At 44.6% G+C, this 11,700-nt stretch overlaps 1 protein-coding gene and 1 long non-coding RNA gene across 2 annotated transcripts; one reads left to right on the forward strand and one right to left on the reverse strand.

The window, feature by feature from the left end:
- The first annotated feature begins 852 nt into the window (after positions 1-852).
- Positions 853-7,128, forward strand: ZMAT2 (zinc finger matrin-type 2). Its single transcript, XM_001140609.6, has 6 exons — positions 853-965; positions 1,306-1,399; positions 2,492-2,615; positions 4,398-4,471; positions 4,906-5,051; positions 6,075-7,128. The coding sequence occupies exons 1-6, from the start codon at positions 948-950 to the stop codon at positions 6,216-6,218; spliced, it is 600 nt and encodes a 199-aa protein (XP_001140609.1). The 5' UTR covers positions 853-947; the 3' UTR covers positions 6,219-7,128.
- Positions 7,129-9,474: 2,346 nt separating this feature from the next.
- Positions 9,475-11,661, reverse strand: LOC134810110 (uncharacterized). Its single transcript, XR_010157337.1, has 2 exons — positions 11,542-11,661; positions 9,475-9,578 (listed from the first exon to the last, which is right to left on the reverse strand). It is a non-coding gene; the product is annotated as an uncharacterized LOC134810110 (long non-coding RNA).
- Between the last annotated feature and the right edge of the window lie 39 nt (positions 11,662-11,700).

The raw sequence follows: 11,700 nt of genomic DNA on the forward strand, positions 1-11,700 counted from the left end.
CTTGCTCTGTCACCCAGGCTAGAGTGCAGTGGCGTGATCTCGGCTCACTGCAACCTCCGCCTCTCAGGTTCAAGAGATTCTCCTGCTTCAGCCTCCCGAGTAGCCGGCTAATTTTTGTATTTTTAGTAGAGACAGGGTTTCACCATCTTGGCCAGGCTGGTCTCAAACTCCTGACCTCATAATCCACCCACCTCAGCCTCCCAAAGTGCTGGGATTACAGGCATGAGCCACTGCGCCCGGCCAAGAGGTAGTTTTGTTGCTAAAAATCAACATATAGTGAGCCGGTATGCCACAGTGCTTCACTCTAGAGTGTTGTTGATGACTGGCCTTTCCAAATCCAATTATGCTGATTAAATTATGTTCTACTATAAAGTTCCCCAGATGATGGAAAAATGAGTGAACCAAAGGGTGGTAGCATTGCTTCAAGGAAAAGAGCCCAAGTGCAAAACATGCTTTTTATATGTGCGTCGGGAAGGGTGCCTCTGTTGCAAACGTTTCAGTGTAGTTTAGGGTCATATCCCTAGTGCATGCAGGTGAATGAGAGGCATCTAGACCCCCTAATGGCGCTTCGGCCTTAAAAAGGGTTTAGAAATTCTTGGCAGTGGACGCAAAGTTGCTAGACTAGATCAGAGACCACTGTTTTGCGAACCTCAGTTTCCTTGTTTGTAAAATAGTTGAACTAAATCTTGACCCTTTAATGCTTGTTTTGAAATCCAAGGCAAAAAACAATTGCAGGCGCCCTTACTTCCGTGTTGCTTCATACTCCTCTTGCGCCTGCGCTGTCTCCTTGGAGCAGAGGCGGGGCCAACAAGCCTGTTTTAGAAACCCTCCAGTCCTTAGCTCGTTTAGAACACAAGACTCCAAGCTTATTGGAGGGCTAGCTTGCCTTACGGCTCCAAGCCGCTTTTTACGGCGTTTTTCAGCTCGCCATTCACTTCACTGTGAAGATGGCGTCGGGCAGCGGGGTAGGTGTTGTGTCTGAGGAGGAGGTTTTGCGGGGTGGGGAATGGTTTTTCAGACCTGAATAGAGACAAACTCCTGCACCCGACTGGGTTCCCGATATCTCCTCGAGATCCCAGGGTTCAGGTTCAAGAACTCCCCAGTAATAGGCCTTGGCAGAGGGTCAGTAGAATCGCGGAGGTTTCTCGGGTTGGGGTCTTGAGGCAACCTCAGCCTTCTCGTACAGTCCAAAGAGGCTTCGCTTTCAAAACGTCCTGTAGACACCTGGACCGCGAGGGCGCGGTTCCCTGCTTCTCTAGGGGTCCAGACACGGCGACGGATCTTGACGCTTTTTCCCCCCCACAGACAAAAAACTTGGACTTTCGCCGAAAGTGGGACAAAGATGAATATGAGAAACTCGCCGAGAAGAGGCTCACGGAAGAGAGAGAAAAGAAAGATGGTGGGTGCTAACTACATCAAGGGCTAAGGGTATCACAGAGGCGATGCGATGATGGAGAGCGGGTGGGAGTTGAAGTGCGCTGCCTTCCCACGCGGTGTGAGCTCTGGCAGAGTGCTGCTTCCCTGGGCCTAGGTTTCTGCATTTACAAAATGAGAGCGAGGAGGTGGGATGAAGTAAGTAGTTTTGAGATGCTCTTCAGCTCTATTTCACTCTGCTTCCTTGCCCACCCTTTGCTTGGCTCGTTTAATGCTTTCCTGAAGTACAGAGAAGATAACGGCATCCTTAGTAGTGACAGAGAAGTTAAGTAGAGTATTTTGCTGCTGTGCATTACCGCTATCAGTGACCCCCCTCTTTCCCTTGAAATTTCTTAAGGGAGAGAACATTCCTGGCCCAATCAAGATCCTCCCATATAGTCTGAGAAAAGCCGGGGAACTTTGCAGGATCTGTGATTGTTTCAGCTAGAGCTTAGCAGTGCTGTTTCTCTGTGCCTTGTACATCAGGGAGTTGGTGCTTCTCTCCTGTTTAAGAGATTGCATAAAGAAATGTTTTATTTTGTCATCTGTTTCAAACGTGTACATTCTTCTTTCCCTTTACCTCCAGGCCACCTTGCACTCACTAACTCTTTCATTTTTTATGTAACATGTAAAATAAATAGTGCTTGACATGTAACAGGCATTTCCTAGATGTTGGTCCCCTTTTATAAATTTGCCCGGCTCTCAGAAGGTTCCTTTCCGTTATGCCTAGGGTATCTGCCTGAAAGCATTCTTGAATGTCCTTGCTCCTGTTTTGAAAAAGTTGCTTCTAGTAATTCTTCAGAAATTCTCCCCCACAATTCAGTTAATCAATGAATATAAAACATACTGTTTTTAGATTTGCTGGCTTTAAAGTGGAGAAAAGCTGTAGAGTTGAGGATTGCTTATGATTTTTTCCTGTGTTGAGATTCTCCCCAGCTGCTACTTTAAGTGTCTGTTGTGTCCTTTCAGGAATGATTTTGAAATGAGTAGACCTGAATTTTGGATTTCATGCATTTTTTTTCCTTTCTGGTTGAGGAACTATAATATTGAAGGGACTTCCTTCCCCATTATGTTTCAGGAAAACCAGTGCAGCCTGTCAAGCGAGAGCTTTTACGGCATAGGGACTACAAGGTGGACTTGGAATCCAAGCTTGGGAAGACAATTGTCATTACCAAGACAACCCCTCAATCTGAGATGGGAGGGTGAGTTGCTTATCATTTTTCCTCTGCAGGCAAGAATGCATCTAATAAGCCACCTATTTTGGTTTTAGGAAGTGTTGAGGAAGGTCCTTGGCCCCAGGATTACGTCCTTCTTGCCTGTAATTCTATCTTTATATTTGTTTTTCTGTGTCTCCCAAGGTCTCAAGTTGACATGATAGTGTCTCTAGGAGTGGTCACTCAGTGGGTTTCTTCATGTTATTAGCATTGGCTGGGCACGGTGGCTCACGCCTGTATTCCCAGCACTTTGGGAGGCCAAGGCAGGAGGATTGCTTGAGCCCAGGAATTCAAGACCAGCCTGGGTAACACAGTGAGACTCTGTCTCAATTAAAAAAACCAAAACAAACAAAAATCATACTATGAGCACTACAGCTACTACTCAATATAGTTTTTAAATTTTTTATTGCCATTGTACTTGTTATCAATTCTGATTTACTATTAATATTTTAAAAGGGATTATTTGATCTGTGAGAGGAAGAAATGAAGGAAAGGACTACTGAGGAGATTTCTAGGAGAGAAATTAGGTGGAGCTAGAATAGAGCCCAGGAGTTGTTAATGGTTAAGAAGAGGGGTTTGAGGTTCCAGACTAGCTGCAAAGGCTGTAGTTGTTATGGATGCCTGATTGTACACCTTCTTCCAAGACTATAACCTATAGGAAGAAGGGTCCCACAAGAGCTTGTCACCCTTTTGCCCCCCACTGCTTCTCTGTCCAGTTAGGTTTTCTGGCAGGAGAGCAACACAGATAGCAATGAGTGACACTTCTCTGAGCTGCTTAGTAAACCCACTGTTGTCCATTCCTGTCTGTATTAGTTATCTATTGTTATGTAAATTAACAAATTAACCTAAAGCTTAGCAGCATAAACTACACCACTCACAGTTTCTTTGGGTAAGGAATCTGGGAGTGGCTTACCTAGGTGGTTCTGGCTCAGGGTCTTCATGAAGCTGTAATCAAGGAGTTGGCAAGGTAGGTCTGCATTCATATGAATCTTAAGTGGGGCTGGAAGATCTGCTTCCAAGCTCTCTCACATGCCTGTGGTTTGGAAGCCTAAGTTCTTTGCCCCATAGACCTTTCTTTTTTCTTTTTTCTTTCTTTTTTTTTTTTTTTTCTGAGACAGAGTTTCACTCTTCTTGCCCAGGATGGAGTGCAATGGTATGATCTCGGCTCACCACAGCCTCGCCTCCTGGGTTCAAGCGATTCTCCTGCCTCAGCCTCCCAAGTAGCTGGGATTACAGGCATGCACCACCTGATTTTTTTGTATTTTTAGTAGAGACGGGGTTTCTCCGTGTTGGTCAGGCTAGTCTCGAACTCCCGACCTCAGGTGATCCGCCCACCTCGGCCTCCCAAAGTGCTGGGATTACAGGCGTGAGCCACCATGCCCGGCCACCCCATAGACCTTTCTATAAGACTGCTCACAATAAAGCAACTGGCTTCCCCAGAGCAAGTAACCCAAACAAAGACAGAAGGCATGGTTTTTAAAATAACCTAATTTTGGAAGATACTACTTTTGACATATTCTATTGGCCAAACAGACCAACTCTGGTACAAATTGGGAAGAGACTACACAGAGTAGGAATACCAAGAGGGTGGGGCTCATCCTGGGGCTGTCTTGGAAGATGACTGCTATACTCTCTCGAAAGCTAAGGCTTTATAGAAATGAAGGCTTAACACTTCTAAAAAGAAGTTTACCTAAAAATTTGAGTTTCTTGGTTGAAAATGATAAGATCCTTAAAACCATATTTGACTCAGGTGCTGTTTCTTCCTGTTAGATATTACTGCAATGTCTGTGACTGTGTGGTGAAGGACTCCATCAACTTTCTGGATCACATTAATGGAAAGAAACGTAAGGCTTGGAGGTAGCTTGTGACTAGGGCTGGAATTGGGTTTTGGAGGTGGGGTGGAATGGAAGGGTAGCTTTTTTTTTCTTCTTTTTACTCTTCAAAAGATGGCTGGAGTAAGAAGGGTAGTTTCTACTGGGCTCTTTTTTGATGCCCCTATTAGAACTCTCCAGTTGTTTCAGCACAGGCCGTCTTTTACTTCATTATGTAATATTTCTGGAGGCCGTGAGGTAAGAGGCCTTATTCTGGAGGCCATGAGGCTTTCAACAGCACCCAAACCATGTGCTGCTCCTGGACCCAGCTGGCCAAGGGAGTTTCTTTTAGCCATAATTATTTTTGCTGTGTGTTTTATGAGATGTCAGAGAAGTCAGGAAAATAATTTTTGAGGGGCTGAGGATGTTGTAATGAACTTGCCTTCTTCACTGTTGACCCTATCCAGATCAGAGAAACCTGGGCATGTCTATGCGTGTGGAACGTTCCACCCTGGATCAGGTGAAGAAACGTTTTGAGGTCAACAAGAAGAAGATGGAAGAGAAGCAGAAGGATTATGATTTTGAGGAAAGGATGAAGGAGCTCAGAGAAGAGGTAAGGGTCTCCTATCCTTCCCCTCTCCTCCAGATTTGAGTTTTATGTTATGAATCATGGGAGACCCTGTCCTCATCCCACTCCTACTCCCACCCCCAGAGTTGTATCTCCTGAGTTCTGTATATTAGCGGAAACATTTGTTGCCTTTGTTTAGGATTCTCATGATCTGAAGGAAATGGCTCTGAAACTACTTTTTTCTCCTAGACTCTCTGGGCCTTTTTTTTTTGTAATTTTTTTTTTTTGGTCATACAGATATTTCTCAACTTCTGATGGGGTTACCTACTGATAAACCTATCATCAAGTTAAAAATATCATAAGTCAAAAATGCATAATACACCTAACCTACTGTAGTTTAGCCTAGCCTACCTTAATGTGCTCAGAACACATTAGCCTACAATTGACCCAAATTATCTAACACAAAGCCTATTCTATAATAAAGTATTCATCTCATTAATTTATTGAATACTGTACTGAATGTGAAAAACAATGGTTGTATGGATACTTGAAGTACAGTTTCAAATGCATGTCAGTTTTTCACCATTGTAAAATTGAAAAATCTTGTCAGCATCATAAGTTGAGGACTGTCTCATCTGTATTCTTTGATTTAATTTTTTTAAAAGACTAAACTTTTTTTAGAGGAGTTTAGGTTTGCAACAAAATTGAGAGGGAGTTATAAAGATTTCCCATATACCCACTGTCCCCCACAACATGCATAGCCTCCCCCATAATTTTTTTTTTTTTTTAACTGCAAGAGGAATTAACTAAATGTACCTAGTCCTAAAGAGACCCATGAAATCAGGCTGACTGGGTCAAAATTCTGTTTCTTCCACTTACTGGCTGTGAATCTTGGGCAAGTTATATAACCTCTTTGTGCCTCAGTATCCCCATATTAGAGATCTTAATATACATGAAGTACTCAGAGCAATTTCTGGCATGTACTGCATGCCCCAGAATGTTAGTTGTTGTTACAAACAACATTTGGCTGAGGAGTCTAAACTGATTCTGAGTGATTTTTCCCTCCAGGAGGAAAAGGCCAAAGCATACAAGAAAGAGAAACAGAAGGAGAAGAAAAGGAGGGCTGAGGAGGACTTGACATTTGAGGAGGACGATGAGATGGCAGCTGTGATGGGCTTCTCTGGCTTTGGTTCCACCAAGAAGAGTTACTGAGGCTTTCTATGCTTGGCCTGACTTTGGCCTATGCTGGACCTAACTTTGCGTGTGTGTGTGTGTGTAGTCGGGGGTCATTTCTTTTTGGGTAATGGGAAAGTTCTTAAGAGTGTCAATGGGGAAGGATAGAGGGTGGGGGCTCATGGTTTCCCTCTACTTTGGGAGAGGGCACAGATTGCAGAGGTAATGCTGTGGCATATTGCTTCTGCCTCAGTATATCACTGGAGTCACAGGACCCCTGCCCACCTGAGTTCCCAATAAAGAAAAACCTCCCCTTCTGAGGCTGCTTTCCCAAAACTCCCCCTGCATCTTTATCTCTTCATCTATCCCACCTCTTGTCTGAACATCCCACCTTAATCCTGTGTTCTGCCTTTGTTTTAATTTTAACTCATGTTCATCCTGCAACAGAAGCATTCTCTAGGTCCCAGTTTCCAGTTGATTGCATATCCTTGATCAGCCCTTTTTCCCATCCCGCCCTATGGTTCTCTAGCCACCTGTGCATGCATGTGTATTTCTGCCTGGTTCTATGGTGTGTGGATGTGTGTGCATGAATCTGTCATATAGAGGGGGTCCGAGCTGGAATCCTAGAGCATTGCTGCCCTGGGGCCTGATGTTCTTGGCTTCCTCAGAGCATGTAACAGGAAATTAAATGGGATGAGTGTTTGGTGTGGTTTGTGTCTGATGAGTTTTTTAACATTCAGGTGTAGATTGTTTCAGCTTCTCTTGTTTCATTTTCCTGAAGATTTATGTTTTTGTCTTCCTTGTGAGCAGGCTTTTGGAAGAACCTGTCTGATGCAAAAAAGAAAATGAAAAACAAAACAAAAAATCCCCAAAACCTTATTATGGGAGCCCTTTGGTCTTAGAAGCTGTTTGACATGTATAATAAATGGCATTGACTGGGCCTGCTTTACATTTGGTGAGAACATTCCATAATCTTGCCTGTGAATATTTGTTTTTCCTTCTCATGCTGAGGATTTCCATATAGAGTATTTTATTCTTCCATTTTAAATCTTATTTTTGCCTAGGTTTTTTTTAGCATGAGTTATGTTTTCTTCTGATAAGGGATCTATGTCCAGAGAAGTCTGAACCAAAACGATTCCTATCATTTCAGACTCCTTTGATCTTTTGTTTTTGGAACAGCAGAGCTCAGGATTGAACATAATGTTTTTCTTTTTTCTTTTTTTTGAGACAGTCTTGCTCTATCGCCCAGTCTGGAGTGCAGTGGCATAATCTTGGCTCACTGCAACCTCCGCCTCCTGGCTTCAAGTGGCTAATATTGTATTTTTAGTAGAGATGGGGTTTCACCATGTTGGCTAGGCTGGTCTCAAACTCCTGACCTCAGGTGATCCACCTGCCTCGGCCTCCCAAAGTGCTGGGATTACAGGCGTGAGCCACTGCACCCGGCCCTTAGTGTTTTTCTTACTGTCTGCTAGACACAGGATTACTTAATTTTGGCACTGTTGAGATTTTGGGCCAGATTATCATTTGTTGTAGAAACCAATGCTGGCATTGTAGGATGTTTATTATTTTGATTTTGATTTAGGATTAACTTCATCCCTGGCCTCTACCTGCTAGATGCCAGTAGCACCCTCTTCCACAATTGTGACAACTAAAAATGTCTATGCCCCTGAGAAAGGCAAAATCCCTCCCTACCCACATTGAAAACCACTAAGAAGAAGCTAGCTGTCTTCCCTACCTTGGTCTGATTTGAGAATTAGATGGCACAGACTGGCAAACTCAAAACAGAAACTCACAAAACTTTGATATCCACTGGATCAAGTACTATGCCAAGTCAAGGGGATGCAGAAGAAAAAAATAGCCATACATACACGAAGAACTACAGTCACATTAACTTCAAGCAGATGAAACCTGTAACTTGCTGGTTCTATACCCTGAAAAAATGGACCTGTAAATGAATCTGTTTGGGTTAACAAGGCTGCCACCATGTAGCTGGTTTTCATTCTCTGCCCCATCAAGCTCCTCAACTTTCTGTATTATCTGAACCACAAAGCACCATACACCTCCCTTTGGACTTTTGTACAAAATTCCCTTACTGTAAGACATGCCCTTTGTCTAATTAATTTCTGATGCTGAATCTTGCCACTGGGAACACTGAATGTATCTTCACCTATGGGCTGAAGGTCTGGCTCAGTTTTAGATACAGTAAGTACTGGGCAACTGGGGGCAGATTGGTGCGTGCTTTCCTTGGCAGGATTATGTGCACTTCAGGTCCCTTGGGTGACCGTCTTCTTGTTGACTAGGTATTTTGTTACCCCTTTCAAGGCAGGCTGGAGGTTTGTGAGTTCCATGGTTCAGTTTTTTTTTTTTTTTTTTTGAGAGTGTCACTGTCACTCAGGTTAGAGTACGGTGGCACGATCTCAGCTCACTGCAACCTCCACCTCCCGGGTTCAAGTGATTCTCCTGCCTCAGCGTCCTGAATAGCTGGGATTGCAGGTGGCCGCCACTATCCCCAGCTAATTTTTTTGTATTTTTAGAAGAGATGGCGTTTCACCGTGTTGGCCAGCTGGTCTTGAACTCCTGACCTCAAGTGATAGCCCGTCTCGGCCTCCCCAAGTGCTAGGATTACAGGCATGAGCCACCACCCCTGGCCTCATTCTTCAGGAAACCATCTAGTTCAATTTAGCTTCAAACAATGTCTTTCCCTTTTTGGTACAGTGGGATCTTACCTCTGGTTGCATCTAAAAAGCAATTCTGAATTTAAGAATCTTTAAACTCTTGGGACCAGTTAAGTGGTTTGAGTCTCAAAGGGACCTAAGTCATGGAGTGTCTGGAGGTGCTCAGGGTGGCATCTTGGAAAAGTAAATGGAATGGAAATTCAAGAGCCCACAGCAATCCCAGATAACTCAGAAATCTCAAAGAGAAGCTGCTTTCAGGTCTTTTTTGAGACAGTCGCTCTGTTGCCCAGGCTGAAGTGCAGTGGCGCTATCTCGGCTCACTGCAAGCTCCACCTTCCTGGTTCATGCCATTCTGCTGCCTCAGCCTCCCGAGTAGCTGGGATTACAGGCGCCCGCCACCACGCCCGGCTATTTTTTTTTTTTTTGTATTTTTAGTAGAGAGGGGGTTTCACATGTTAGCCAGGATGGTCTTGATCTCCTGACCTCATGATCCGCCCGCCTCAGCCTCCCAAACTGCTGGGATTACAGGCGTGAGCCACCGCGCCCAGCCTCTTTCAGGTCTTACTAAAACCAATAGAAATGTTTGCATTCTGGTTGAGTAATATCCACTTGACCAGTGCTTAGGTGAACATGCTGTAGGTACTGGTATTATCGTCTGGGGCAATGCATCAAAGTCCCAGATGTCATGGAATGTACATTCTGGTGGAATTGCCCTTCAGAGTACCTGGGGAACAAAAGATGATCCTTATTATTAAAGATGATCCTGTGGCTTCAGGCACCCTCAAGGCCTCTTGCATTTCCCCCATAACTTTCTCCAAATATGTGTGCAGATTCTTTAATCCAGCATATATTCTAACAACATACTTGTGTATGTGTACATATATGTACCAAGATGTGTATTACTGCAGCTTTATCTTAGTGAAACTTAAAACTAGTACATTTATACTTGAATATAATGCAGCTGTTACAATACAAGTGAATTAGATTTATACGCAGTGATCAGAAGGATCTCCAAGACATGCTGTTAGGTAAACAATATCCAACAACCGGATTCCCAGCAAGCCAAGAAAAATTACGTTTTGTGTACAGTTAAATATACAGATTGAGGAAAAGGACTGGAAGGATACACATTGAAATATAAACAGTGGTTAATTGGAGAAAAGTAGGAATTTAGGGAAGAAAGGATAGCTGTTTACAGTATACATAAAAGGAATAGATGTTCCCGCAGTATTAAAAATGGAAATAATTTTTAGGCCAGGCATGGAGGCTTACACGGGTAATCCTAGCACTTTGGGTGGCCAAGGCGGAAGGATCTCTTGAGGGCAGTTCCAGGTCAACCGAGCAGCATAGCAAGATCCTGTCTACAGAAAATAAGAAAGAAAAAAGGCCCGGCTCGGTGGCTCACACCTGTAATCCCCGCCCCTTGAGAGACTGAGGGCAGCGGATCACTTGAGGTCAGGAGTTCGCGACCAGCCTGGCCAACTTGGTGAAACCTCTTCTCTACTAAAAAATATAAAAATTAGCTGGGTGTGGTGGCGCATGCCTGTAGTCCCAGCTACTTGGGAGGCTGAGACACGAGAATCGCCTGAACCCGGGAGGCAGAGGCTGCAGTGAGCGGAGGTAGTGCCACTGCAATCCAGCCTGGGCGACAGAGTGGAGACTCCGTCTCAAAAAAGAAAAAGAAAAAGGAAAAAAAATTTGGCCAGGTGCGGTGGCTCACGCCTGTAATCCCAATACTTTGGGAGACTGAGGCAGGTGGGTCATGAGGTCAAGAGACCGAGAGTATCCTGGCCAACATGGTGAAACCCCATCTCTACTAAACATACAAAAATTAGCTGGGCGTGGTGGCGTGCGCCTGTAGTCCCAGCTACTCGGGAGGCTGAAGCAGGAAAATCGCTTGAACCCGGGAGGCGGAGGTTGCAGTGAGCCGAGATCCTGCCGCTGCTCTCCAGCCTGGCGACAGAGCAAGACTCCGTCTCAAAAAAAAAAAAAAAAAAAAAAAAAAAAAAAAAAAAAGAGAAAAGAAAAGAAAAAAAAAAAACGCCTGTAATCCTAGCACTTTGGGAGGCCGAGGCGGGCGCGTCACTTGAGGTCAGGAGTTTGAGACCAGCCTGGCCAGCATGGTGAAACCCTGTCTCTATTAAAAATACAAAAATTAGCCAGAAATCGCTGGAACCCGGGAAGCGGAGGTTGCAGTGAGCCGAGATCGTGCCACTGCACTCCAGCCTGGGCAACAGAGCGACTCCGTCTCAAAAAAAAAAAAAAAAAAAAAAAAAAAATTAGTTGGGCATAGTGGCCTGTGCCTGTAGTCCTAGCTACTCGCGAGGCTAAGAGGGGCGTATTGGTTGAGCCTAGATGGAGCCAGTGCACTGCGGCCTGGGTGACAGAGGGAGATTCTGTTTCTAAAAAAATTAGAAAGAGTAACAGGAAGTTTCACCTGGGCGGGGGTTGGAAGGTTTATCTAGTTTAGCAGCGAAGTTCTAAGATAAGGTCTGAAATACAATTTACACCTTGTAAAGACTCCACTCCCCTGGCCCAAGCACTAGTTGTAAAAGTCGATTTGATCACAAAGTGACCCTGCGTGGTTGTTTTGGGAGCGCAGAGTCTGGAAGCGAAGGAGGTGGGGGCGTTTCGAGAGTTGTGGACCAGGTGACTGCTGAGAAGGAGACAGTAAACCGGGGACACACCTGCGGAAGAGCTCTTCAGGGATTAGGAAAGGCTACGTCCTTTTCACTGCTGTGTGTCCCCAGATGGACAACTCCTCAATTGTCTGGAGTTCGGGGGCGTGTTGGACAGTCCTGGTCGCTGAGTCATGCTGAAGCACTCTCGTTTTGACTCACTCTTTG

Source organism: Pan troglodytes, chromosome 4 (genome assembly GCF_028858775.2).
Source record: "Pan troglodytes isolate AG18354 chromosome 4, NHGRI_mPanTro3-v2.0_pri, whole genome shotgun sequence".
Classification (NCBI taxonomy): domain Eukaryota; kingdom Metazoa; phylum Chordata; class Mammalia; order Primates; family Hominidae; genus Pan; species Pan troglodytes.